This window comes from Corvus hawaiiensis, chromosome 14, assembly GCF_020740725.1.
Source record: "Corvus hawaiiensis isolate bCorHaw1 chromosome 14, bCorHaw1.pri.cur, whole genome shotgun sequence".
Lineage (NCBI taxonomy): Eukaryota > Metazoa > Chordata > Aves > Passeriformes > Corvidae > Corvus > Corvus hawaiiensis.
Window position 1 is genome coordinate 6787175 of NC_063226.1, and position 27700 is coordinate 6814874.

General features: G+C 46.3%; 2 protein-coding genes across 2 annotated transcripts in view; one reads left to right on the plus strand and one right to left on the minus strand.

Moving 5' to 3' along the window:
* Positions 1-19494, plus strand: part of LOC125333282 (rho GTPase-activating protein 20-like) — a 30753-nt gene extending 11259 nt beyond the window's left edge. The window contains exons 2-15 of the mRNA XM_048319120.1: positions 2927-3009; positions 5738-5908; positions 6426-6575; positions 7091-7132; positions 7863-7947; positions 8822-8899; positions 9081-9147; positions 10421-10609; positions 11345-11520; positions 12050-12211; positions 13309-13418; positions 14347-14536; positions 15135-15252; positions 15790-19494. Of these exons, the coding sequence (XP_048175077.1) occupies positions 2930-3009; positions 5738-5908; positions 6426-6575; positions 7091-7132; positions 7863-7947; positions 8822-8899; positions 9081-9147; positions 10421-10609; positions 11345-11520; positions 12050-12211; positions 13309-13418; positions 14347-14536; positions 15135-15252; positions 15790-17528 (3357 nt within the window). The 5' untranslated portion in view covers positions 2927-2929 and the 3' untranslated portion in view covers positions 17529-19494. The remainder of the gene's footprint in view (positions 1-2926; positions 3010-5737; positions 5909-6425; positions 6576-7090; positions 7133-7862; positions 7948-8821; positions 8900-9080; positions 9148-10420; positions 10610-11344; positions 11521-12049; positions 12212-13308; positions 13419-14346; positions 14537-15134; positions 15253-15789) is intronic.
* Positions 19495-21992: 2498 nt separating this feature from the next.
* Positions 21993-27142, minus strand: LOC125333325. Its single transcript, XM_048319188.1, has 4 exons — positions 26682-27142; positions 24032-24156; positions 23481-23610; positions 21993-23224 (listed from the first exon to the last, which is right to left on the minus strand). The coding sequence occupies exons 1-4, from the start codon at positions 27140-27142 to the stop codon at positions 23104-23106; spliced, it is 837 nt and encodes a 278-aa protein (XP_048175145.1). The 3' UTR covers positions 21993-23103.
* Positions 27143-27700: the final 558 nt, after the last annotated feature.

The window sequence follows — 27700 nt, forward strand, 5'->3', positions numbered from 1 at the left end:
TCACTTACATGGACTGGCCCATACGCAAACTGTTTAAAATGGGGTATACACCTAGGTTCTCCCATGTGGAGAGGGAGCACACAAGCAACTGTTCTACTTTGTATGCCTACTGAAACCAAAGGCAGAACAATTTATTATTCCTTTATTAAATATGCAAATTAAGTATGTTACCCCTGAAATTGTGCCAATTAGTTGTGTCCAATTCCCTCAGTCCAATGCTACTTTCAGAGTGGCCAAAATGATTGCCTTACCTACAGTAAGGGGATTCCGTCATCTCAGTGATGTCCTGCCAAAGGGACGTGACTGGCTAGATTCAAAGAGACTTTGGCTGAGGTCTTGGAAGGCAGTTTTTTGGTTTGCCTAGAGTCTGTTTGGGGTCAGGCAGCTGGACCTCTGGACAGCTGATGATCTCAGCTTTTTTTTGGAGAGATCAAGTATGGGGAGTACCTTGTGTCCTGTAGTCACAGCATTTCACTGGAAACTCACAGTTCTGTCTTTGTTAGACGTCCAGGGGTAGCCCAGTGCCTGCTGGAAGTGGTGCTCTGGGACAGGTCCTCAGACCTCTCAGGAGAGGTGAGGTGTGTGGGCAAAGACAAGGCTGCTTGGAAGGCACTGCTGCCACCATTCAGATACAGTCTGAAACCCTTGCCAGTGGTCAGAAGAAGAGATCCACCAGTACTGACTCCCTGAAATTTATTCTGGGATAAATGCCCTCCTACACTAAAATTCCACCATGTATGTCTTTAGTACCACTTGTACCCCAGAAGAGAGTGGTTTTGGAGTGGACAAAATGATTGCCCTACCTACAGCAAGGTACTGTGTGCCGTGGGATTTGTTGGCACAGAAAATACTATCACAAGCAAGGGTTTATTACAATGCCATTGAAGACGCTGCTGCAATCTGCAATGTCCCTGGCACAGAGGTGCACCAGCTCACCCTGTCTTCATCCGTGACCGCTGCAGCTGGCAGCTGCTGGCGTTTGCCCCCAGGCATCCACACCCATCCTCACTTCCCACCTTAAGATAGTGCATGACTGATGCTTTGCTGCATTATGTTTGTAGGAACATTTTATTCTATTAAGGCACCTCCAGAAGCCAGATGTTCTGTTTTAGTAGGAACTTCCTTTTTTAAAAACAAGCATTTCTGAGCTGATGTTATTTTTATTCAGTTCTCCCTGTGAAACTTCCAAAGACAGATTTTCGCTTGGCAATGTCATAGCAGGGTATGAGGGAGAAATTGCCATCCATCTGCCTCTGTCTACATATGTATATGTACCCAGGGAACCTACTCAGGGAACACTGCTGATACTGCAAAGTGAATATTCATATATTAGGAAATTGCTTTACTAAATCACACTTGCAGGCCCACTCCAGCTCAAGTTACATAATCACACATGCTTTTTCACAAGGTCATCTGTGTTTTGGAGGCTTCTGTTGGACCTGATCAGGCATGGAGTAAGGAGTCTGTGTTGTAGAAAGCTCTAGCCTGTAGGATTCCCACATCTTTTGTTGCAGAAGTCAAAAGGTATAAACTAAATGGGAGATGAAGACGGTGTCCCTTCCCTGACAGCTGGACTCCACACCAGCCTCTGCCATGGATTTCCTTTCTGAACTGTGTTACATCACGTAACCAACTTTTATTTTCTCACACAAACCCCTGGAGACAGACCTGCAGCCATGCTGAGCTTCTGTAGCTCCAGGGAGGGTAAACAGAAGCAAGTACTTCAAACCAGCCCCAGCCAGCCTTCCAGTTTGCTCTGAAAAACCAGACACAATGTGGTGAACACCAGTCATGCAAATTGACTGAAATGGCTCTGTCCTTTGCATTTCTATCACTGATATGAGGATAATACCTTCCTCTGACATCACAAGAATATTAATGTTGTCATAAGGTGCCAAGCTGTAATAGCCTTGTGTCCTCAAAGATGGAACCAGTGAGCTCACATGCAATGAATGTCTTCTGTGTTCAGCACAGACCTTGAAAAGTATACAATTAACAAAAGGAACAAATTTTCCCCATAGGGCCTCTCCCTCATCAACCAGCAATCATGATTTCTTTTATTCTTAGAATTTTTCATATTTTGTAACATTCAGAAGTCAAAAGATCAGTAAGTCTCAATATGCTCTGAACTCCCTGGCACTTAAAGCTCTAACATAGGCAAATGCTGAAATTAGAAATGAGCCATGGGACAGATTTTCCCATGCTTACTAATCAAGAGTCACTGATGTAAGGATTTCTCTCCCAGGCTAAAATCTGTCATCTTTCTCCGGCACAAAATTTATTTAGCAAATAAAAGGAGACCTGTGACCTCTGTATATGTTGACTTGGATAGTTATCATTTCTAACTCTCAGGTCTCACCATTACAGTCACCCCACTTCTGTGTTATATAAGATGCTGTGGCTGTTAAAAAAGACACAAATGTCTTGAGGTTAGGCTGCCTGGAGAGGGGCCTAGTAACAGCCTGTTTGCTGAGCCTGTGAGTCATGGAAAATGAAAATAGAGAAAAATCTACTAAGGAGCCTCATCCATTCCTCCAGCTGATGAAGTATGACTCCCTAGAGTATTACATGCTCTTCATATCTTTGTCTGGTCCAGTTTTAAATTGTATTTCTATACCTTTCCCTAACAAACTATTCCATGGTATGAATGTTTGGAAGTTTTTCTTGAACTTCGTACTTTGGGTTTTTTCCTCTGTTTATTCATATAATTACTTTGAGATTTGGCTGTGAAAACATAAATGTGAGAGTTGAGCAGTGTTTTAATGATCAGGAAGGGAAGGGAGGTGTCTGACAGCACAGATCATGGCTTTCAGTGCTGAGGTTTCATGACTATTAGCTAGACAAAAAGAAAATTTGTAGAGTGCAATGAGCAGCAGGTCTGTTTCCAAGGTGGCCAGGCTAACTTGAATATCTTTTTGTCTTGCAGAAGATGAAGCCCATTGTCCAAAGAAGACGATCTACCTCATCTGCCATTACCAAAGCCCTTGGCAAATCAAAGTCCCATTCCAGGTAGAGGAAATACCTTTCTGACTCCTGTTTCCATCTTTCTGCCTATACAGACTGAAATCAAACTGGTTTTCAAATTCATTTAACAATGTTGAGGGCAATTTGGTCCTGCAGCAGAGGCAGGCGGGGGCAGGTGGAGAGGGACGAAGCACCAGACAGACGTGGTGGGTTGCAGGACATGGGCTGCATTTAGCACCCCTGAGGAGCATCCTGGCATTCCACCTCAGCATTTCCCTGTGCAGCCACCCCCAGCTTACTTACTGCCAGAGCCCTCTGCAGCCCTTGCTCCATCTGCTGGACTGCCAGGGGGAGGGACAGCCCTGAGAATTGCCTCTGGCTCAGCTACAGGTACACCTGGGCAGGTTAGGGGGCTGGAGCTGCTTCTGGAGGTGGAGGGAGTGGTGGGAGGCATGCCCAGACCCTGATAGCCCTGTGCAGGATGGCATCAGCTCAGGATGTTTGTTGGAAGAGCCGCCAGACCCAGACATGCTCCAGGACAGCCATGTCCTTGTCAGAGGACAGCAGCTTTCCCTTACAACCAGCTGGGGTAGTGGAAAGCTGCCTTCCTTGCCTGCATCTCCATCGAGTCTCTGCTGATGCTTTGCTCCTGCAGTGTGAAGCACTGGGAATGTCAGCAGTCAGGGAGCCACATGCCAGACATGTACATCTTCTGCTGAAACTCTTAAGTGTGCTTACTTAGCCCTGAGCTGAGCACCTCAGTTCCAACAGTGGGAGCTGAGTCCTCCTCGACCTCATCCCCTCTTCCTCCTGCAGCACTGTGTCGCTGCTAGAGACAAATAAGGGGATACCATGGTCCTTTCTGCCTTGCTCTGATAGCAGTCTTGTAAATAACATTTCCTGAGGGATTTTTTTAGTTTGATTTTTTTCTTTCTTTGTAAGAAAGAGATGATAAAGCTGAACTGATTGACATTTTGATCTGGACCAGCCCTCCCGAAGAATATCCCTTTTGTATCACACCATTGGTGATCGATGCACAGTACATCCTGCTTCTCTGGAATGAGTGGGGGGGGTCAGTTGAGACTGGATCATTTAATATAAAGGGCAGGACTGATTTTCATTTGGTTGTCATTTGACAAAGTTATGTGACTTTTTTGTCCTTCCTCCCACCCACTCTAAATTGCACTAGGGGAAAAAAAAAGTGAGGAAGAGAAACAAATTCTTGACTTTATTTGGCTGGAGAACATCCTTGTGAGGGAGGGAAGCTTTAAATGTTTCTTGTGATGTATTGCTATGGAGGGAGCTGGTCCAATGCCATCTTTGCTTAGGCCACCAGAGCATCAGTGAGATTTTTTTGCTATCCTGCTGTTGTGTTTATAAAGCTGGGTAATCTTCCAGCTTTAGGAAATCCACTGCTAGGATTGTAAGATGCCATGGCTCCCATTGCTCAGCTGATAGACATGGAGACCTTTTAATACCATATCTGAAGGTTATTTAGCTTCTCACTTGTTACTCCACAGCTGCATAAGCCAAGGATTCACTTGTTGGTGGCTGTGGAGAGGTGAGGAGGAAAGAGGTAATTTCTGTTTGCCAGAGTGCAGGTGTTCCTGTGACTGGGGGATGATTTTAGTAAAGCAACTACTGGCTCGTTTTAACCTCACTCCTGTGAAATCAAATGAGTTCAGTTATGATGCCAGTGGAAACTGAGTTAAGACCAACAATGTCAAAAATACTACGCTTAGAGCTCGTGTGGTTTTTTGTTTGTGTAGAGTGCCCTCAGACTAGAGAGTAGAGCAGTAGAGGGTAGAGCAGAATTGCTGAGGGGTGAAGGGAAGGCAAGTATTCTTGCCTGCAAGCAAGATACACATTTTTGTCTGTGTGTAGAGACAGGAGGATCTCTGTTAGTTTTTTTCTGTGTCAATCTAAGGCTAGGTTCACTAATTAAATCTAATTAAATCAGGGTTAGGTACATGAACACACTGTGTGAACATGAACATGAACTCTTCCATGTTCACGCAGCACATCCCACGTGCTGAGACCCAGAAATGGCTGTGGGAGCTGTTGTGTGCCAGCTGACCTGAGCCCAGAGCAGTGCTCAGGAGGTGCTCAGTGGGGGTGCTGAGGTACAAGCGAGGAGATTGCGCTTGGCAGAGCTCTTCCAGCTGAGGACAGTATAGGGAGAGGGTCTGGTTCAGTCCCCATTGTTGACTGCAGTCAACATGCAAAAACCCTCAGGGTTTTCTGGAAATGGTGAGCACCTGCATGAATCCCAGTGGAAACAAGAAGCTGGATGGCAGCCAGGCAAGCCAGAATCAGATGTCTGGAATTAGAGGAGTACATGCAGTTCATTTTCTTTATGCTGCAACTCTTGTGCTGACAAATTGTTCCGTTTGGATGGAAAACATGCGCAGTAAGGGCAGTGCCCCCCACGCCCAGCTGAGCCACGCCATGAGCTTTCCATGTTCAAGTTGTAGCTCACACACATGTGCAGGAAGTAAGTCTTTTACCTGAGTGAGAAATTACTCACAAACTACTATTTCAGCAGCTTAACATCACAAGATTTGGTGTGGGCATTTAGGCAATTTTCCATCTGTCTGAGGCTGGTAAAGTTAATTGTGCAGAGTTAGGTGAATGTGGGTCATAATAGAGAGCAGTAGGGGCTGGGAGAAGCACGGGGCTATCAGGCTCCTCCAAAACAGATGCCTGTGTCCAATCACAAACCCTTCTATGAAAAGCTTCTGACAAAGTCTTGTGATTTTTCTTACTCCTCCAGGGAAACTATTCTTTCCTCCTCCCATTCAGACAATGGGCTGCCAAGTGGGGTGTTCAGCAGCCCAGGCTCCGCCTTCATCCTGGACGAGCGAGTACAGCTAACCGTGGGCCTGCAGACCCAGGAAAGACACCTGATTTTGTTCAGTGATATGCTGGTCATTGCCAAGTCCAAGTAAGAGGAATTCCCACTCATTCCTTTTCCCAAGTAGGTGCTGTTGAAGCTAGGCTCAGTACATGGTGGGATTTCTGGGGCTGTCCTGTGCAGAGCCAGGTGTTGGACTCAATGATCATGTGGGTACCTTCCAAGTTTTGAGATTCTGTGATTCTATGAGACTCTGATCTATTTGTGGAGCACCTAGCAGCCTCCAAAACAATGCTTCTTTAGAAATGTGAATCTGAAATGTGGCATTTCCCTCTTCCACTTTTACAAATTCTTCTTGGTATTAGTGTTTCACTCCATTTGTCTGAAGGGAAAGGTTGTGTAATCAGTTTTGCCCTTTCCCTTATTAAGTTGCTTGAAGATACATCATGAGGGCAAGAGGTAGAAGGACAAAACTGATTGTCAGTCTGACTCCTTCTGCCACGTATAGATGAAGAGCTGTCACTGCAAGACTGGAAGGGTGCATGATCAGACTCTGGAGGTCTAGATGTTGGTCTCTGGCCTAAGGAATTAATAATTTCCATTGTAGATCCTCCTCCAGCCTGAAGCTGAAAAAGCAAGTGCATCTGAGTGAAGTGTGGACCGGCACCTGTCTCAGTGAAGTGACAGAGAAAAAGATGAGTCCCGAGAACTCATTTGTCATCGGCTGGCCTATCACCAACTATGTTGTCACCTTCAGGTATCTTATCAGACATCAGACCTCCCTCTGCATCCCAGTAGCTACTCAGGTCTCCCATGTGTCAAGTGAAACAATGACTGAGGCTAAAGGGCCCATTTCCTTTTCCATTTCCTTACCTTGAAACCTGGGTAACCTGTGCTGGCAGCAAAAGCTTCTAGGAATGGCAGACATTGGGAAGGAAATACTAGGAGAAAGAAAATAGCAATTAGAGGTCACTGCAAAAATAACGAGGTGAGATAACTCCAACTTCACAGAAAGGGATTTGTCCCTTATCTGGACACTCACCAGTATGACAGGAAACGTGGTCCATTTTGTTGCTGGGATTTTTTTGTTACTATTATTTTTATTATTTGTTGAAATAGAACAGAAGAAGGGAAGGACTGTGCTTTTGTTCCAGGGCTTTGCAGGAAACAACTTTGACTTACAGCCATATATAAACGAAATTGGGTAGAGTTTCAGAAGGCTGTTACCCATTCAGCACTTGTTTGATGATCTGCCTCCCTTTTTGTCTTCAGCTCAGCTGATGTGAAGGAACGATGGCTGTCAGTGTTACTGTGGTAAGTGATCCTCCTTTCACCCTCCTTCTGGGTGGTTCCTCTATAGGCCTTAGAGAAATTTGCATGTCAAATTGTGCTCTGATTTTCAGCATGTTAAGTATCTAAGTACTGTTTGAAAAATCCACCTTTGAAACCTGAATATAGATGCCCCTGGGAGAGTGCAAAATTGGTGTTAACAGTTGGGAAAAAAGGGGTCCATCAGAAGATAATATTGTTGGAGCATCCTTTTTCCTTTGGAATTGGAGGTTGACTTTGCTAATCACTGTGGAACTGTCAAAAGTGTTACTGATTCTTCAGATGTTTTTTGATTTGAACTAAAATTTTTATTACATTGTATCTAGAGGCTACAGTTCTTTCTTTTTCCTTTTATGTTTTGTATGTTGCTTCCACTAACACCCAGACAAAAGTGCTTATATAGGAACAAAGAGGGGAAGAAATCTTCTGATTTATGGAGAGCAGTAGTGATCTTGAGGGAACACTGGAAGGTACTATGCAGGACACATCTATCTGCACTGAAGTACTGCATGTGGGGGGAGTGTTAGTCTTTGGGCTGCAGGTGGATAAAGAAGTCAGTAAGAGAGTGTGACTGCACTATGAACATTACATTCATATATGTCATAATTAATCTGTATTTATTACAGTGCCAAGGAGGATGTCCCATCCAAATTTTAGGGTCCTTCTCAAATTTGGTTGGGAAATTATATGCCTTCCCCTTTTCTTTGACTTTCAGGCATATCAATGAGGTAAAACAAAATGAGTATCTGAAGAATCTGACCCTTCAGATCTTTGTGCTGGATGATGACAACTGTTCTTCCGTAAGTAAGGCAAAGAACCTGCTCATCAGATCAGGAGTACACAGGGGTCTGTGGAGTAGGGGAGGGAAGGCAGGGCTGTGCTGGTATTCCAGTTTTAAATTCAAGTCCCACCTAAAAAGATTTAGAGGGTGTGCATCTGGGTATCCGCATCCTTCCCACTGGAAGCCCATTTGGAGGGTTTGAGAAATGAGGAGGTAGCCACACCCTTACCAAAGAGCACTGAATTCTTAAGATTATTCTTCACCTCTGACTTCTTTTCTCTTTTCTTTTTGCTTCACTTCAAAATTCATGACAGTTTGTGGCTGAGTGCCCAGTCAATTCCTATTTCCAGTGCTATGAGTTGAGGATATTGATCACGGAGTCACTGGTGTGTTGTCCTGAACTAATTTACTGGAATGTGTCCCAGTCTAGCATACATTTCTTGGCTTTGTGCCGAGCTTGGTGGGCCACATTTGCCTCCTGGGTATTCTTCCCTCAAAGAGTGACCCTGGACACTCATGGTTGATGAGCATTACCATGTTCAATATTCACCTTTTTGAGTGACAGTGGCACTGTAATCAGTCAAACACTGATGGGATCAAATACAGCATTTGAGCACCATCCGCCTCCTGTGATTTCTGCTGGATGAAATCTTTGGATGGTATAATAGACCCATGACAGAAGAAGTAGTGGAGAATAGCTTTTGTGTTGTATAGCCATCATCCTTTCTGGTGTAGTTCAAATTCATACAGCTCATCCAACCATCATCATTTAGTAAAGGCAGTCATTAGACAGAGATGTGACATTTTCCCCAGATTTTCAAGCTACGAGAAACTATAACCAAACTTCTCACCTTTGTATTAGCTTCCTGTATTTTCTCGGTTTGCCTTTCTAGACTACTGCAGTCAATGTGTCCAATGTGGAAACTGCAGAGAGTGTGATGAAGAAGACCCTTCTACAGCTTGGGCTCCCTGTAAGTGGCAGTTGCCAGATCTTAGCTAAAGATGCTGGCAGCATCTGGTTTACAGGATAGTGTGGTGTGGACAAGCCTAGATTTGCTGTCTTTTGCTTTCTGAGTGGAGGGCAACCTCATGGACCCTCACTCTGGCCCCTCTCAACTAACATTTTTCTCTTCTCTGTTCCTTATCCAACAGGGCAGGACCAGTGAACACCACCTTTGGGTGGTCTCAGGAAAAGATGAGCCTGCTTACCCTCTCATTGGTAAGAGCCCTCCCATATTGAGCATCATTTTGGTACTTAATACTGGCACCAGAGGGACAAGTGATAAATGATACTTTGTGTGTGGCAGAGAAACATCACAAACATTGCACTCTTCACTTAAAAAGCAATGGTAGGGACATTGTTGCTGATGGGAGGTGTGACACCAAGCTGCTCTGAGATGTCACTTGGCTTTTATGGTGTCAGCATCCACATTTAATCAAAGCACGGTGACATCTTTGAAAGACTTCACACTTACCTCCGTTTTCCACGCAAATCTGTGCATTTCTGGGTGGGAGCCCATCACACTTTTCAGCAGATGCTCCAAGTAAATAGGAGATCTTTAGGCTGGTCTAAGAAGTACCTTCTTTGCAGCAGATATGAAGCAGGGGTAGGACATGCCTCAAAGCCTGATTCAAACCCTCTGGCTGCTGGTATGAGCTTGCAGGGCTACAGGCTTGGAAGGCTGGTCATACTGTCCTGCTCAGCTTTGCAGTTATCTCCTCACAGGCAGAGCAGGAGGTCAGGGGCAGCCTCATCCCATCTTTTCTGTCTGTGATAGAGGTGTCCACTGATGTCTGTCAGAGCATCTCCTGGCACTTCCCAAGCCCTTTGCCTTTGGGCTCTGTCAGAACCAAACAAATTGCTGCAGTCATTCAGCAAGAGTGTGTTAGATCTAGAGGAAAGCACTTCAGCAACTGAAAGAAGCAGAATTTTTAGATGGTCTATTGGTGACTTACAAGTCTTTAGTTAGGAAGCTAACATGTTTATCCTACTTTTTTGGTACTTACGTATTTTTCATTGCATTTCAGTTCACAAATAATGAGACTGCTTTCCACACAAAACGTTGCATCATATTGAAAACCCAGTTTGTTGCATATGGGTTGTTATCTTCTGAACTGCTACCTTAATCCAATACTAAACTGACCTCACAAACACATGGCCCACTAGCATCAATGCCTTTGCAGGCTGTTTATTTGTAAACTTTATTTTTTAACAATTTGTGTTTAGGTTTTAGAAACTCCTCAGGCTTGAGGGAGAGTAGGTGTGTATATGGGGGACTTGAGGACAATAAAAATAGAGAAGAGTGCTAGAGATCTGTAGGGGATGATTTCAGAAACAGAAGAAACAGTTTAAAATAAACCACTGAATTTTGTCTGTTAAATGCTAAGCGTTCATCATGGTGATCATCAGTGCTGGAATTTTCCAATAACAATAAGAGTTTTTAGCATAGCTCTGCATCTTTGCTTGCTCTTTACACAACTCTGCTCAACAGGGCACGAGCATCCCTTCAGCATCGCCTTGAGCTGTCTCCGGGACTCTGCTGACCAGCAACAAAGAACCAACAATAACACTCTCCTGGCTGATGGGACAGAGGCTTCCTTCCTTACTCAGCTCCCAAAGGAAAAACAGTGTCAATTTGTCCTGAAACCCAGACTCCAAGCTCTGATGCAGCTGAGGAGAGGTAGGGGCTGCAGGAGTGTGATATAGGCAGATAGAGACTTTACTGCTCTCCAGTGCAGTGCTGAACTCTTCCTGGCATCACACACGTATCCCAGAGTTGCTCTCATACCTGAATGTAATGTAAAGAGGAGGAGATTGCAGAGAGGTGACATTTCTCTGAGCAAATGTTCAGACTTAGCTTTCAGTCTTTCATTAGTCTTTAACTGCAAGTCATTGTAATAGAATCATAGAAAATGCTGAGTTGGAAGAGAACCATCAGTATCATTGAGTCCTGGCCCTGGACAGGACACCCCAAAAACCCCACCATCTGCCTGAGCGCTTATTGAAGTCAGAGAGCCTTGATGCTGTGACCACTTCCCTGGAGAGCCTGTTCCAGTGTTCAACCACCCTCTGGGTAAAGAACCTTTCCCTGAGATCTAACCTAAACCTCCCTGACTCAGCTTCATGCCATTTTTTCAAGTCCTTTCACTGGTCACAAGAGTGAAGAAATTCTTACACTGCAGAGACAGCGAGGTTCCCTGAAGAATGATGATTGAGAGTTTTGCTGATGGTTGAGAGATGAACAAGTGGTTTCACTGCCATATGTTGTCTAACCATCCCCATTAAGAGTGCAGTTAATAAACAGGTGAGGGTAGAAAGTCCTTGTTTTGCTGGGAACTCTGCCTCCACTCTAGATTACTCACTGGCCAGCAGGAGGACAGACAGGCCTGTAATGAAAGTCTGTGTTTTCTTTCAGAGTCACTGCAGAAACACACCAAGAGGAAGAAGTCCTTGATTGACTGGGCCCTGCGCCGCAGCACCAGCACCCCCACGGGCAGCCCTCCGTCACAGTCCCCTACCACACCACGGAAGCTCTTCGGCCTGTCCCTGTCTTCTGTCTGTCCTGACGGAATCCTTCCCAAGCCAATCATGGTAAGCAGCAGCCTGGACTGCTTGTCTTGACATAAACTTGATGTGTTTAACCCAAAATTTAAAGCCACTTGCCATATTTATGAGGACTGAATGAGGAAGAGGACCATTGTTTACTTGTGATTCAGATTCAGCTCAGTAACAAGGTTGGGAACAACCCTCTCCTGGGTAATCCCTATCACTTCATTCACAGATGTCTGTCCTGTTTCAATGGGTGTCTCCAACCAGGTCATCTCCAGCTGACAAGGGTAATGTCAGTGGATCCTGCCATGCTACATAGCCTAGACCTCACTCACTGCAAGAGTCCCCTGGGCTCACACTTGTCACAGGATAAGCATGTCCACATGAACTGTATCTGCAACTTGGCTGTCAGGTTCTTGTCCCTGATTAGATCAGGATAAATCTCTTGTATTGTTTTCTTCCCGTTACTGACTTGGTCTTATGCTAATTACATTACAAGACATGATGTATAATATACACAAACAAGAGGGTAAAGTGTTAGGCTCTTAAGTACAACTGGGTTTTCTCCTAGGATATGCTGCTCCTCTTGTACCATGAAGGTCCTTCTACTAGGGGCATTTTCAGACGTTCTGCCAATGCCAAGACTTGCAAGGAATTGAAAGAGAAGCTGAACTCTGGAGATGATGTTCAGGTAGATGGAGAGTCAGTCTTTGTGGCTGCAGCAGTCATCACGGTATGTTTGGCCAAGTAACTCAGCTGTCTGGGCTAATGGTACCTTCCTTCTTTAAGGAAGCAATGAGTCTTTATGGGTAGAGAGGATTTCAGGGGAACAGAAAGCATTTTCCAGCAAGGAATGTTTTCACCTGATGGCTTGGGGTGTCTTTGTACACAGAGGTATCTGCCCAACACAGTGATGCTGGTTTTCACATGCAGACATGTGCAGCCCCTCAGGATGGGGCTTCCTTTGGCACCTCCCTGTACCAAACCACCTCCAGCAGGAAATACAGTGATGTCCACCTGTAAGATAGCCATGATGTCTGTACAGTGCCAAATAACCTGAGAGATGCTGCACTGACATATGCATAAAACCCTTTGGTGGCAGCAGCACAGATGTTCTCTGTCATTTCTGAATGCAGAGAAGACGCTGCAGAAGGTTTGGGAGGACTCGTACCATTTGAGTGCAGATGCTCTGCAACCCCCAAAAACAGGTCAAAGGAGCTGACCTGTGCTCTCTGGACCCCAAGCCTTCACCCTCTGATCAACCAGCAGGCACAAAGGAAAGCAGCTGCTAAATCCAAGCAGAGGGGTTGTGGGTGGGGGATGAAGCTTGTGATAAGCCCCATGTTTCAGTAAGGAAAAGCCTGTATTTTGCACTGGCAATTAAATCTGGTCAGAATAATTTAGGCACCAAAGTATCCAAAAAACATCTCCTTGTTCTTGCTGGCCTGATATTCAGGCACTTTCCAACACAAGACATACATTGAGTTGTTGAATGGTCCCCTGAGAAAAACCAGCAGTCCTCCTAGCTGAGAAATGTTTCAGAGAGATCTGTGCGGAGCCTCAGGGCTGAGTCCTCTGCTGGAGTGGAGGTCAGTCCTACTCTGGAGAAGGGGCAAAACAGGAGGACTGCCTGTTCATCCTGCAGTGCTGCCATGGAAGAGTCTGAGGAGGACAGCTTGGTGGGCGTGGCATGGGAGAATAAACATGTTTGTGTCATGTCTTGTTTTATCTTGTGTTTTATATGAATAAACAGTGACTATATGCATTGTGAAACTGAAACCAGGAATTCAAAACTGACCAGACTGCTCTACATATATATATTTAATTCAGGATTTTCTCCGAAATATACCTGACAGTGTTCTATCCTCAGACATGCACGGACTGTGGATGGAAGCTGTGGACACAGAAAATCGGGCACATAAGATTGAAGCTATAAAAAGGTTTGTAAAAGACTTTGTTAAAGTTTCTTTTGGTGGGAAAAGGGGGAGCATATGACGCTAAGAATAGCCTTCGTTTTCTGGGAGATTACTGGAAATGCTCCAGGCCACAGTGGAGGAGCTATTGCTGATTGCCATTGTCACTGATCAGAAAATTTTCTTTTCAAGGGTCTGTTTTGAACATCATTAACATTTCTGACCCCAGAAAAGTCATTAAAAAATTCTTTTCTGATGATTAGTTCAAATTACCAGAACAAGTAAACTGAAAAAGCACAGTAATTCAGCCACCAGGAGTGCATCAATGGTAGCAGAATTAGATCTTCAATGACAGTAACTTTATTCTTATGTGCACAAAATGAGGCTGATCATCATATTGGCAGTTAGAAGAAACAGCCCTGTCAAGGTGGTGACCAGGACCTTGAAAACAGCTTTACTGCCTTGAAACTGCTGCCACGAGCAAGAACAGTTTATCAGCCTCCTGTTGGATATCCAGTATATTCAACCACAGCTCAGCTCAGTTTTTGAACCTTACTGTTTAGCCTGGGCCTTCTTTCTCCATGGTCTCCATAGCACAGGACACGGCAGTGGCATGGTCTGGCACGCTGCTGGCCTGGAGCTGTCTCCTGTCTCCTCTGGGCAGTCCCTGTTTTTTCAAGGCATTGTGGGTTCCCTCCCATGTGCTCTGAACCCAAGTCCTTTGTCCCTCTAGCTCTGTGACCAGAGCAGGTGGGCAATATGGATGCAGAGTTGTGGCTCTCACATGAGTTGGTAGAGGGGAGTGACACAGACTCACCTTATTATCAAATGGGGATGTCTCAGGCTGGGTACAAAGGGGCAGAAGGGAGCAAAGCTTTGGGATGTAACTTCTGGTATTCAAAGAGCAGATGTTTGTGAACAGCACTGTTTTCCTTTGTTCCCACCCCCTGAATAGTCTAGTCAACCAGCTTCCAGAGGCCAACCTCATCTTACTCAGACACCTCTTTGGAGTCCTCCATCATATTGAGCAGAATTCCGGAGTGAATCAGATGAATGCCTTTAACCTGGCTCTTTGCATAGCACCCAATATGCTGTGGCTACCAAGTCCCACTGGGCCTGAAGAGGAGAGCCGGTCCACAAAGAAGGTAATCTTCCATAGGTTTGGCCTCACCTCTGTGTGCCCCTTTCACTGCTTTTTATGGGCACTGCCTTTTGTTGTCTAAGGAAGGCATAGGGCCAGTGACAGTGCTGGCTGAGTGGCATCCAGGCCCCATCCTTTCCCCTGTGCAGCTGTGCCCATGCCGGGAGGGGTTTAGCTCCTCAGACTGTCCAGGGTGAACAGGGAAGTGGTGGTTGCTTTACCAGATGAACTGCCTATATGGTCAAGCAAGCACAAGAAAATTGGAGCAGTTGAAGTTGGACACTGCCACCTCAGCTGGGACAAAGTAAGCAATGAGCATGACAGTGCACCAGAAAGGAGGAAGGCTTGCTTGTAGCTTCTGAGGTGTAAGCAATAGTGAGGAAAATTGTAGAATGTGCTATACCTGGCTCACAGTACCAGTTCACATAGTTCATATTCTTGCCTCAGGTGTTCATACAGATGCACTACCACATTAATAACAGCTTCTTGAGGAAATTACACCTTTGAAAAAAAATGAGAACAATCTGGGTATGATTTTACTTGCTGTAAATGGCTGGCTCTACTTTCATGAAACTGAATCTGTGAATTCCTGTCTTTGCCAGGTGGCCTTGTTAGTGCAGTTTCTGATTGAAAACTCGGGAGAGATTTTTGGGGGTGATATTGCTTCCTTGTTCCAAAGACCTGACAAAAAGAAGTCCAAAAACTCAGCAGAATCTCTGGGTAAGTTGGTGGTAGCAAATCTTCCAGAAATATTTAAAATCTTTTAATAGGTAAAGTCCTCAGACAAAAGAGTTTGCTTTACCTTCATGTTTCTTCTAAGGAAAAGCACTGAAAACCAGTTGTGTTTTCAAGCATAGGCAGGAAGAGATAGCAAAGCAGAAGGCTGAGGTGCAGAACCTCCAGTGTGTCCCCAGGGACTGCTGTCTTTCTCTGTGGCTGCTGTTAAACCTACTCTAGCCATTGCAAGAATTTCGTGTAGCCATAGCACTGCCATGTCCCAGCAGTCTTTTTATTTTCCAGGTTAGTTCTGTAAAGCTAAACCACATGGTTTGTATGGAGAGTTGTCTCTGTTATCTATCCTGTGAATACAGGCCAGTGGTGAAAACTTAGGTCATCAAGCCAGCCAGAATTTTTTTATTATTGCCTGTGAGAATAATGGATCATCTTTGTTTTTCCATGGGCTTGATACAATTTCCCTGTTTTAGTTGTGAGGTACTTTATATATGGCAACGAATTAATTTGTGTCCTCTGCCCCAGACATAGGTTTGGCTCAGCATGATGATTCCTCTGATGAGCTGGAGTTTTCCATTTGTGATCCAGAAGGGCCAAAGCACCACCTGGAATCTGAAACAGATGCCATGTTTGAACCACCCAGCAGCTTGTTACTTGATGAGGATCAGGAAGACTGGGACTTGTTCAGTGAGATCACAGCCTGCTACCAAAGCAAAGCCCGGACCAATGCCAGTGCAGACAGCTATGAGCTCCTGGAGGAGGATGGCTCCTTCTGTTCCCTCGGTTCCATACGCTCGCTCAGCCCAGCCAGGGACCGGTGCTCCTCAGAGCCCAGCGTCTGCCTCAGCTCCCAGCTGCCTGCACAGAGCCATGAGCCAGTGGCCCGCCAGTCCAGCTGCGATGCCACCATCATGAGCAGCCACACAGACTACATCCACAGGCTCAGGCAGCTGCAGATGGAGAGCCAGAAGCTGATTGATGAAGGCCTAAGCCCTGGGGTTAATATGGCCAGGCAGAACTTGTGGCAATCACCTCAGACCACCTCCAGGGTGAAGCAGCTCAACCTTCAGAAGTCCAGCCTGTCCAACAGGTCCAGCTTCTCCAGCCTGTCCTCTACCACCACCTCCCCTTCTGCCTCCTCACTCAGCTCCTTAGACAGTGCTTTCTCCTACTGCTCAGAGTCATCAGCAATTAGTCCCACAGATGTCTCATCCCTGCCATTCATGTTTGGCACTTCTGCTAGGCTTCATGCTGTGTCTCCCACGGCTACCAAAAGGTCCCAAAAAGAGTGGCACAAATCCTTCACATCTCCTGTGCCTTTACATCTGTGCAATCTGGACAGTTTTCAGAAGGATGAACCCAAGGCTGGAGAGAACAGTCATTGCTCTGGAGAGCAGAAAAGTTTTCCATGTGTGAGCACAGCTGCCATGGGAAGTCCATTCACTGACATTGACTGGGAAGAAGAGGAGAGACAGCTGAGTTGTTCAGGGTGCCCTGGCCCAGGGCTCAGGAGCCAGGATTGTACCAAAGAGTTTGAACAACACCCTGAGTTCCCAGCTGCCAGCCCATCCAGCGAGACATCCCCACAGGTCAGCCACCAGCAGCACAGGGAGAAGACAGTGAAGAACATAGAAATCAAAGGCATTGATGACTGCCCTCTGAGCCAGGAAAGCCTGAAGCGCACCAAGATAACTTTTTATGTGGCCCCAAATAAAGAAAGCTCTTGGGGGTCTCAAGTGGGAGAAGAGGAGAGATCTGTGACAAACACCGGCAGCAGAGACCCACCCAGCAGCAGCAGTGAGCAGAGCCTGTCCAAGAGCTTGCAGACTGTGAGAGTCCACATCCCCCAGACAGTTTTCTATGGGCAGAACACCCCCCTTGTCCTGCAGTCCATCTCCAGGCGCTACCACCATAAACCAACAGTCCCATCCCTGCAGGCCGAGCACAGAGAAAGCCCCCAAAGTGCCTCTGCTCCCAAGGAGCTGGAGAGACAACCAGTGGAAATGGCGCAGGCGCCACCCCAGAGCAAGGGCTTTGACACATTCAGCCACACCATCCGCATCATCCTCCCTGACTCCATCCGAAACACCATCAAGGAGTATTTCAAGCACGATGAAACCGAGCCCTGTCCCCCAGCAGAGGTGGAAGCAGTGGAGAAGGAACTCCTCCGGAGCAGGGTGGAGTGGCTCAGGAGCCAGCCTCTGGCAGAGGTGACTGCAGAGGAGCATGACACAGCAGTGTTTGCAGAAGAGACATTTGTTTAAGGTGATGGAGATGGAGAAACTAAATATTTGTGTATGTGCAACAGAAAATATTCTGTAATATATGATCAGGATGTGTATGTAATGATGGGGTTCAATACTCATTGGGGGGGGGGGGGGGGGGGAGGGGCTGTGTTTTCTTTTTGCCCTTTTCTGATGGCAGAGACCACACTGGCTGGGTGTGTAGTGGACTGAATACCACCAGACTCTCCCTGTCCATGAATTAGCTGACCTGTATAGGGCCTGACTCCATTTTTTTTTATAGCAGGAAAAGAGAAATGTTGCTTTATTTTCTCCAGTCAGCTGCTGATGTGTGTGGATGACTGGACAACTGGGGCAGCTACTGCTCCTTAAGAATTAGTTAAAAATCTTTACACTTGCACAAAACCCACCATTATTCACTGTTCATCACCACCATTCATCCAAAGGAAAATCCTTCACCTCCATTCCAGAAATCACTGCTGCTTCACTCTGCTCATCTGTTTTGTCTGTTGTGATCTAGCTCACAGCCCACATCTGTTACTTGTTGAGGCTGGGTTCCAAAATCAGCAGCTGGAGCCCAGAGTCCAAAGTCCAGCATTCACTGACAGACAGCATATGTAACATTTTAAACCCAAGATTGCTTTTTTCTGGAATTAATTTTGCAGTGATTGTTTCTTTCTCGTACCTTCCCCAAAGTTAGCATTTGACAGAGACACAGTTACTATAAAGGATTTTAGTACTGTCACTTTGACAGGGCTATGAATGTTCTTCAGTGTCCTCTGGGAGTAGCTCAGTAGCTAGGAGTTTCAGTCCTAGTGAAAGTTGACAATATTCTGTCAATGCTGATGCCCCTTTCTAGAGGCAGTGTGGATGAGGCAACTAATCAAATTCCTAGTCATGCTGAGAGGGACTTGAGCAGGGCTTGGTTTTAGCATGAGGTCAAGGAGTTGTGGAAGTTGTCAGGAATGATGTGCAGTAGATGCTGAAGCAAAGTCACATCTGGCCAGAAAGCTGTCAGTCCATACAGTGAAACTGTCCAGGCTTCATCACAGATGCTGGCTCAGAGAAACATTGAGTTCCCACTCAGCAGAGAATGTGGCCCAGTGCGCTCCAGCAGAATTGAGTTTGGGGAAATTCCAGGCAGGGATGCGCTAAGCAGGCTGCTGGTAAGGACCAAAGAGATGCAGCTAGTGGACTCCTGGAGCATCCCTATGATTCCATTCAAAACCATGCTCAGAAGTGCCACAGACTTAGTGGGACTTGTTAGAGGGTTGTAACACTGCCAGCTGAGCTCTAAAAAGATGCTGAGAGCACCACATTAGTTTAACAGGTTGTTTTAAGAAAAGAGTGGGAAAAGTCTCAAAGGTTAAAAGGTTTGGGATGGTTCATTTGAAAGTTACGTGAGAGTTTTCTATGGTGGTATCTGTCAGAGAGACAATCCTTTTACTCAGTGAACAGTGAACTGGTGAAGGAGAAGAGAAATACATGAATCCTAATGACTGAAAGGTAGTGCTTGTGGAGTAAGTACCCCTGCAAGCTGCTGAGTGTCTGCAAATAGCCAGAGCTGGAGCTGCATGACAGCTGCCATGGTTCAGTCCTTGCACAGAGGGGAAAGCCACCTGTGTAAAGTTATCTAATGTCAGATCCTCCACTCATCTGCCAGGTGCCTCTGAGAGTCAGTGACAGAAACCTGGCCCAGTACTCCAAATTCACATTATCAAATACTAGGGCAAGGGAAAAGGGGGGAAGCCTAGAGCCCACTTTCCAAGGTGTATACAGTTTGTTTTGTTAGATGAAGGGTGTTTAACTATCAGATGTGGCACAATCTGTCCCAGGTCACCTTTGTGGCCCTTGTATAATGAAAGGTGTATATAATCTTAACACAACTCCACCACCACTATAATCTTCCTCACACAAGAACAGCAACAAGGCATCCACAGTCTTTTTCCAGTTGTAACTGTTTTAATAAAAGACACACAAGTTGTCATTGTGGTGTTGTCACCTTTTCTCTCCTTGCTCTTGCTCCCCTCACCCCTGTGTCAGGATGGTACCATTTGCACTGAACTGCTGTAAAACACACTCACCTCCCAGCCCAGGTCTGCCAGGTTGGCCATACTGCCAAGAAGCCTTCTGCCAGCACCTCAGTCTAGGCCTTACTCCTGTCTTTTCAAGGTGAAACAGCACTAAATATTATAAGAAAAGTCTGCCTGTTCTTGGAAAAGAGATTATTCTGTATTCTAAACATGCTAACAGATTGTAAATTCAGTGGCTGGGCTCAGGTCAAACAAAGGGGACCTGAACCAAATGCAGAGTAAGAGCTCACAATTTGCATCACCTAAAAGGAACACAAGAAACTTAGTTTATAGAAACACTGGGAGAGGCAGGAAAAAAACACACAGTTTTCCTTGCCTCATCTTAGGCTGCCTGAGCACAGTTCCCTGGGTAGCTGCTCTAACCCAGTTCTGTATTAAGCATTTTCCTTTATTTAAAACAAAACAAAACCCTGCAAAACGTAGTACAAACCAGAGTTCTGGGCTTGGAAATTTACAGCACTCCTTTTCCATGAGCTAGGCAATAATGCAACTCAGAGACCAGTCTTGAAAATGTTCCACAGCCCCCAGCATGCTCATAACAAGAAATAAATACAAAGACACTTGGTTGGCTTTCTGCTCCAGAAAGGCCACATTTTCCCTTAATGTACAGCCCTGAGACACAAATAGGTTTCCCTTCTTTCTCTGCCCTTTTGCAGACCATTTAGACCACGTTGGCCTGTCACATACTGAAAGCCCCACTCACTGCCCCATCGGGTGCAGGCTCTCGGGAAGTCGTGTTACACGGTCACCACACAGGAAGTGAGGCGCCTTCAGGGCCTGCTCCCAGTACAGACCAAGGCCAAACAAGTCCAGGTCACTTGCCTTGAAGAGAAATTACTCATGCAGTTCAGCCTCATCTTATTTCTGCTCAGGATATATGATTTCTTTCCTTATCCTGCAGGCTGACAGAAACATAACAGAAGAGCCCGAGGCAGCTGTAGTTTACTTTAACCTTTTCAGTTCTATTTCTGATGATTCAACAGTCAGGAAAGGCAATCTTCTAAGACATATTCTCCCTCATCCTTTGCAGGTAGCTAGCTCCCTTGTGCAGAGGGCTCTCCATTATCCCATGGCACCTTCAATGGGACAGACAGCCCCACCAAAGAGTAGCACGGGCTACTTTGACTCTGTGCATTTCAATAGTAACAGCTTGTCCTAGAAACTCTTTCTTCAAAGGTCACCTACACTCTGAAGAGGAAAACAGCAGTCATTCAACCCTTCTGAGCCAGAAGCTGCTCCCTCCCGTGCCATCCTGCCAGGATGTGTGCAGAGAGCTGAGATCTTGCAGCAGCAGCCTGGGGTCCAGCTTCAAGCTCACAACAAGGTGGGGACCGAGGAGTGGGACTGCAAAGCTCTAGATCACCTTTGCAAGTGGCAGCATCAGGAAGGGGAGAGACTTGAAGTGCTACTGAAGGTGGTGGCTTAACTGCTTTCATTTAATCCATATTTATTCTCTTTGCTTTTTCACAGTAAACCTGGGACAAGTTGTAGGAGAAGGGATTTGGGAGAAACAGGCACAGCCTGGAAGACTTTTCTGATGTATGACAAAGCAAAGGGCTACCCTGTGACATGCCAGTCACAAGCCTGAAGCCCTAGTACATCACCACATCCGTGGTCCCCAAACAAGGCTGGGGCCCTGAAAAAAATCCACCCTGCTGCCTTCACCTCTTACAGCACATGGTTCTGGCCCACGCCAGGAAACCCTTCCTGCAGGTACCCCTCTGCTAAGAATAAAATTCTGACATGGATAAAAATTTGTATCGATTTTTGCATGAAGGATCAGAGAGGAAGACAAGGCCTACTGCGGGGATTCAGGGTGTCACTCATCACCTGTGCCTGAGCCCACAGGGACACCAGGCCATGCCGGGAGGGGCAGGGGTGGTGCCAGCAGTAGGAAGGCATGGAGGTGCCCAGAGACCATCAGACACAGACGGCAGTCGTGGCTTCCCGAGACAGGCCCAGCCACCGGCCAGCGCGAGAGGAAGGAGGGACGGGCACAGCGCAGCAGCCCCGCCGCCACCGCGCCCTCCTCCTCCTCCTCCTCCTCTTCTTCCTCCTCCTCCTCCTCCTCCTCCTCGCAGCCGCCCCCGCCCCGCCAGTGCCCCCTGGCGCCGCAGCGCCGCACAGCAGCCCCGCGGCCCAGGCCCCGAGGTTACTCCGAGATTTCGTCAATCACAGAATCGTAGAGTCATAGAACACGCTGAATTGGAAGGGACTCATCAGGATCATCGAGTCCAACTCCTGGCCCTCTGCAGGACATACCAAAAATGCCATAATGTGCCCGGGAGTATTGTCCAAACCATTTTTGAACTCAGTCAGGGTGGGTGCTGTGACCACTGCCCTAGGGAGCCTGTTCCAGTGCCCAACCACCCTCTGGGTGAAGAACCGTTTCCTGACATCTAACTTAAACCTCCCCTGACTCAGCTTCATGCCGTTTCCTTGAGTCCCATCACTGGTCATGAGAGTGAAGAGATTGGTACCTGCCCCTCCACTTCCCCTCGTGAAGACGTTGAGGAGCACAATGAGGTCTGACCTCAGCCTCCTCCAGGCTCAACAAACCAAGTGACCTCAGTGCTCCTTGTAAGACTTCCCCTCCAGACCTTTCATCGTCCTCATGGTCCTGCTCTGGACAAACAAACTCTAACAAAAAAATGTCTTTTTTATATTCAGTGCCCAAAACTACATGCAGTATTCCAGGTGAGGCCCCACCAGTGCTGAGTACAGCAGGACAATCACCTCCTTTGATCAGCTGGCAGTGCTGCGCTTAATGCAGCCAACCAGATTTCCGGCCAACTCATTCTATTCCAGCCAGGCTCATGGTACCACAATAGTGCATCTTGTAGGTCTAAAAGCCTCATTATTACAATTTTATTTGACATGTGTGATAGTACAGCAGTAAGAAAATTTAACCTTTGGAGATAGTGGCTGCTCCTGGCACAGAACAATTCAGGAACCCATAACATCTCAAGTTCATTGAAGTGGTTCCTGCTTACAGGAACTGTCAGCACACAAATGTCCTCAGTATGCTCTTGCTGACCAAACTCAAGTCACCTACATCATCAAGCCCATCAGTACACTGACTTGCAAACAGCAATCTCTTCTTAAGCTTCCCAAATTGGGAAAAGTCTGCTCCATTTTTAAAGAGCCAAGCCTTGCAAAATTCTCAGCAGTTACTCAGAATAGCAGAATTCTTAAATTTCAAAGGAGAAAGAGAGTCACATACAGCAGAGATGTTTACTGACACCCACCCAGGGAAATATAAAGCCACACACTTTAATCCAGTTGCATTTAGCAGAGCATTTAGGCACTTAAAATACATACCAAAGACCCTATTAAGCATTGTGCCTTGTTTAAATAAGAGATTTGCCAAACACGCCTTTTATACTGAATCAGACCTCTATTGGTCTACTGCAAGCCAGCCACAAAAAGCAATAGTGTCAACCAAAAGCTGAATACCCTGCCACGCTAACTGTGGGTGTAAGCTGTGCAGCAACCGTTTCCAGTTACTGTTTGCTTTGCTTTCCAACCTCCAGCTGCCTCCTCATGTCCGACACATCCATGGGGACCCGCACTGTCAGACCATCCATCGACTTCTTAATGCACACCTGGCAGCCAAGGCGCGATCTGAGAAGAAAACATGAAGTGAGGCTCCTCTGTTCCCAAAGTAAAGGGAGAAGTTCCCCACCCACACTGGGATGTCTGGTCCAGGATGGGTTTTCACTAAAGCTCCTGTTAAACATCTCCTGTGCCTCAAAGGAAGGCAGCTCTCAAGGCACAACTATAACACAGAACAAGCTCCATTCCCTTGGAAATAGGTGCCACATAGTGAGAATCTGCCTCAGAGGCTTGAGGATCTACTGCCATCAGCAGGGAGGCTTACGTGTCAGTGAGCCCGTATGCCAAGTCCAGCATGTCTAGCTCTTCATCTGAGATGGCATCAAGCTTTTGGAAGGTGTCCCTGTCGAAGATGAGGTGACAGGTAGAGCAGGCTAATGTCCCTTCACACGCACCTGGTGGAGAAACAAGGGAATGACAGCAAATCAGGAAAAATAAGGGGGCGAGAGAGACCATCTTTAGGAACACTGTGAGGAAACGCCCTTTAACAGATCTGCAGCACATCAAAAGAGATGCTAGGAAACACAACAGATGTTTCCAGCCTGCCTCTTCTCTGGGAGAATTACAGTCAGTTTTAAAATTTTTACATCAGCTCTATCCAGCCAAATGCATTGACAGAGGCTGCTGGAATGCCAGTGGTGACTGTGTGAGGTTACAATGCCATCTCAGCATGGTGAGCCACCCAGCAAACAGACGGTGGGGAAGAGAAGCTTGTTTATGGTCTTGGCAAAACACAGTGGCATATGTACTGTTGCACTATTCCTAAAAACCCATTGGTCCTAACAGCACATGTACATATCCTTCTGGAACACCTACCAAACCCATCAATGGCCAAGTTTTGATTGACTACCACTTCCAGCAAACTCTCCCCTTCTTTGGCTGTGGTCGTAAGTCGCTCTCCATCCCGATTTATAAAATGCACGGTCACCTGATCCTCAGAGCTGCAAGACAAATTTGCAAAAATCAGAGGAGTCCACCCTTTTCTGCACATCCACGATTGAAGTCTTTTGGCTGAGTGCTAGAGACATGGTATGTAGAGGAAATGTGCACGCAAACACTTTCTCAAAGGATTACACCATGCACATCAGAAAAAATTCAAATTATCAATTCTCAGTGGCAGACAAATCTCAGTTGCCCCAAAATATTTCCCACTTCATCAAACAGCCCTCAGAATAAATGTCTATCTGTGCACAAACAAGTGCTGGTGCTCTGCACGTGCTGCCTCTGCTTGGGCTGGCTGGCAGAGGGAGCACGTGTAGGCAGGCAGAGCATTTTCAAGTCCCAGGCCTGGGATGTTAATCCTGGGTAGAGTGATGCAGTAACAAGCAAAGTGCTCAGGATCAGATGCTAATCCTGCTAGAAGGGCTGTTGTCATTCATGTTTTGTTTCCCCTTCCCTTCCCACAGGGATTACTTGATGATTATTCCTTTTCTGCTGCTTTTTCTTCCATGAAGTGCCCACTCCTTTCCTTACCTCCATCACAGGGAGCCTTCTTGTGGCAAGACATGCTCAGCCCCAGCTTACAGAGCTGCAGGGATGAGTAACATCCTCTGAGTTGATGTGATCCATGTTCAGGAAAAATTACTAGTTACTTTGACAGCCTGCAACATTTAATCTGGCCAAGAGTTAGGAACATGGCCATCAGCTTCTCTTAATGATAACTTGCAGAAAGGGAACCTACAAATGAGAGGGAAACAGCATCCATTTCATCTCCTCCTGACCAGGCTCTCACACCAGTCTGGAGAAGGCTGCTACCCTGACAGCAGTGTTCAGAATTTCTCACCAAGACAGTATATTCTGAGACTGTCATATAGCTCTCAAATAATGAGAGCTGACTGTCTGCAGAGACTGCTGGATCAAAAAATCCCCAAAGACATCTGCATATTTATCGACAGAAAACTTAATTCCTGTTATCCTCGAGGCACATAAAGCTTCAGCCAACATAGTTGCAGGAGAATCTCTGCACCAACCTCCCACAAATCTAGTTCCCTACAGTTCCTCTGAGTTCCAACCTTGCTTTGGCTGTTGCTGCCAGTTACACGGGCCCCAAGGCAGCCAAGTTGCAGCCAGGGACAGCACACAGAGTATCCAGTTAGGTAAAAGGAAGGACAGATGCTATTGTGAGACACCCTGCATGACTCTGGATAAGCCTGGGTGCAGAGTTCACTCTTCTCAAGAGCAGGGATGATGCCAAGCACTTCTGACCACAATGCAGAGAGCACCTTCAAGGAGCTTCCCCTCTTTGCTGGCTGAAGGGAATATTTAAGGTATTTGGCTGTGTTGCCAGTATTGGTGCCTCTGTTGGGTGCATAAACTCAGTCTGATGACTCCCTGTTTTCACTGTTCAGTCCAGTAACAGACTGACTTGCATACTGGTCTCTTTGTCTTTATATCCCTCAAATCAGTCCCAGGCTTAAGTCTCTTCTGAAAGACACCTGCTTGTGGGTACCCAAAGCTGGAAACAAAGTCTTCAGCTTTTTATTTTATTTACTTTTGAATTCTTTTGTTGGTGTTTTCAAAATGATGAAAAAATTCCTTTCACGTTTTTTTAAGTAATTTTGAACCAGGATTTAAAAAAAACCCACCAAAATTTGTTGGACTAAATTTTGCTTCATTTAGGCTGAACTATTTTACAATGGCATTACTGTCACAGGATACATGGTTAAAGCTTTGGAAAGATCTTACCAGGATGTGATAAACTCAACACTGCAAATTCAGTGTATACCAACTGATTATTCCCTTTTAAAAAATAAAATCTCAAACCTTTCGTGATACACGAAAATAGTGAAGGAGGTTTCAAGAAAGTAGTTCTTCCCCCTGTCAATGTTTTCCCTAAAAGATACTTTCCAAGGCCATACAAACCAGCAAGATGCCTACAAGTACGGCCAGAGATAACTTCACAAGCAACAAACCAATTAGGAAGAAATCCCATTGATAATGAGTCTTCATAAATCCCACCAAGCAGGATTATCACTATGACTTTTCTCTAAGATCAGATGGCAAAATGGTTTATTGTATTTTATGTGATGTTGGTTGGATCTCTCTCTCAATGCCTAGCAGATTACAGTCTGGCCCAGATCATACCAGTCTAGGAGATCTACAAATTGCATTTATTTTACTATCTTTTCCTGAACTATCCCTAAAGTAGAGAGAGGAAAGGCTGGCAGGGAGCCTGCAGTAGTTCCTGCAGTGGAAATGGGCCAAAGGACACTTGGGCCTCTTTGTCACCTTCGCAAGCTGGTTCCCAGCCACTAGCTGTGGCCCCCACAGGTCTGGAGGCAGGGACTAGCACCTCTGAGAGGTCCCCACAGCTCCAGGGACAGGAAGCAGCACCTCTCAGGCTGGGTCCTGGCACCACATTCCTCCCACGCCATGGCTACACTGGCATCTTTCCTCTCCCTGTGATGGGGCAAGGCAGAGGTGCATGCCCGTCCCTTCGGATGCAGCAAGGTAGCATGTGACTCACCTTGATTCCCCAGGGGCATCCTGGAACCCATTCGTGGAGCTGAAGCCTCTTTCTGACCACCACTTTGCTGGGCTGTGGTGCTGCTCAGTGACACCACAGAGGTAAATGAGGCGAATTTTGCTCACGTTCAGTCCACTCCACAAGGGCCGCATGAGCCCCAAGATGCTGTGAGCCATCCTACTGCTGTGGGCCCCACTCCGTGTCTCCTGAGCTGTCCTTTGGTGCAAGGACAGCTTGATTAGGGACTTAAAAGTACAGCTGGGGAGGATGGAAGGGGAAGGAAAGAAAAAAAAAAAGAAAAGAGTAGGACAGCCTCCCTGGGGGCGGAGGGGGGGCGGAGGGAGGGAGGAGGGAGGGGAAGCAGGAAGGAAAGATGGACAAAGGGATTGTGCCTGGGTCTTGCTGCAGTCCAGCCAATCAGGGTTGAACTGGTTGAAGCACAGTAACATGCGAAGAAGCATCACCTCCACATGCCAGTTTCCAAGCAATGCTCACTTTGTTCTTACAGACTTCCCTTACGAGCCAGAACTAAATCCAATTTCAGAAAAAACATTCATTGTAATGTCTAATCATACAAGGAGTTGCAAGTTGAAGGCTGGAAGAACAGACAGGCAGGAGTGCTGATGACTGCTGCCTTGAGGAGAGAGGGGCACACCAGTTCCTACAAAATAGGGTGAAAGCAGGACACAAGAATTCTGTTCCTGACAATATGCCATCCAACCATATCATTGCCTTACCCAATAGAGCAGGCTCCCGCCTCTAAAATGTGAATATTCACTTACTTCACATGATGGTGGTAAGAAGCAGCCACACTTAGCTCGTTTACTAAACTCCCTGCTGAAAAGTACCATAAAGGTGCAGGAAAGTATCATTCATTTCATGCTAAGTGATAATCGATGCTAGTAAGTTTTGAAGCCTTGCAGAAGAAAACTCTTAACTTATTCCCAGAAACACGGTCACTGGTTTAGTCCACCCTCCTCTACAGAGTAAATCAATATGAACCCGAGGGGCAAAAATAC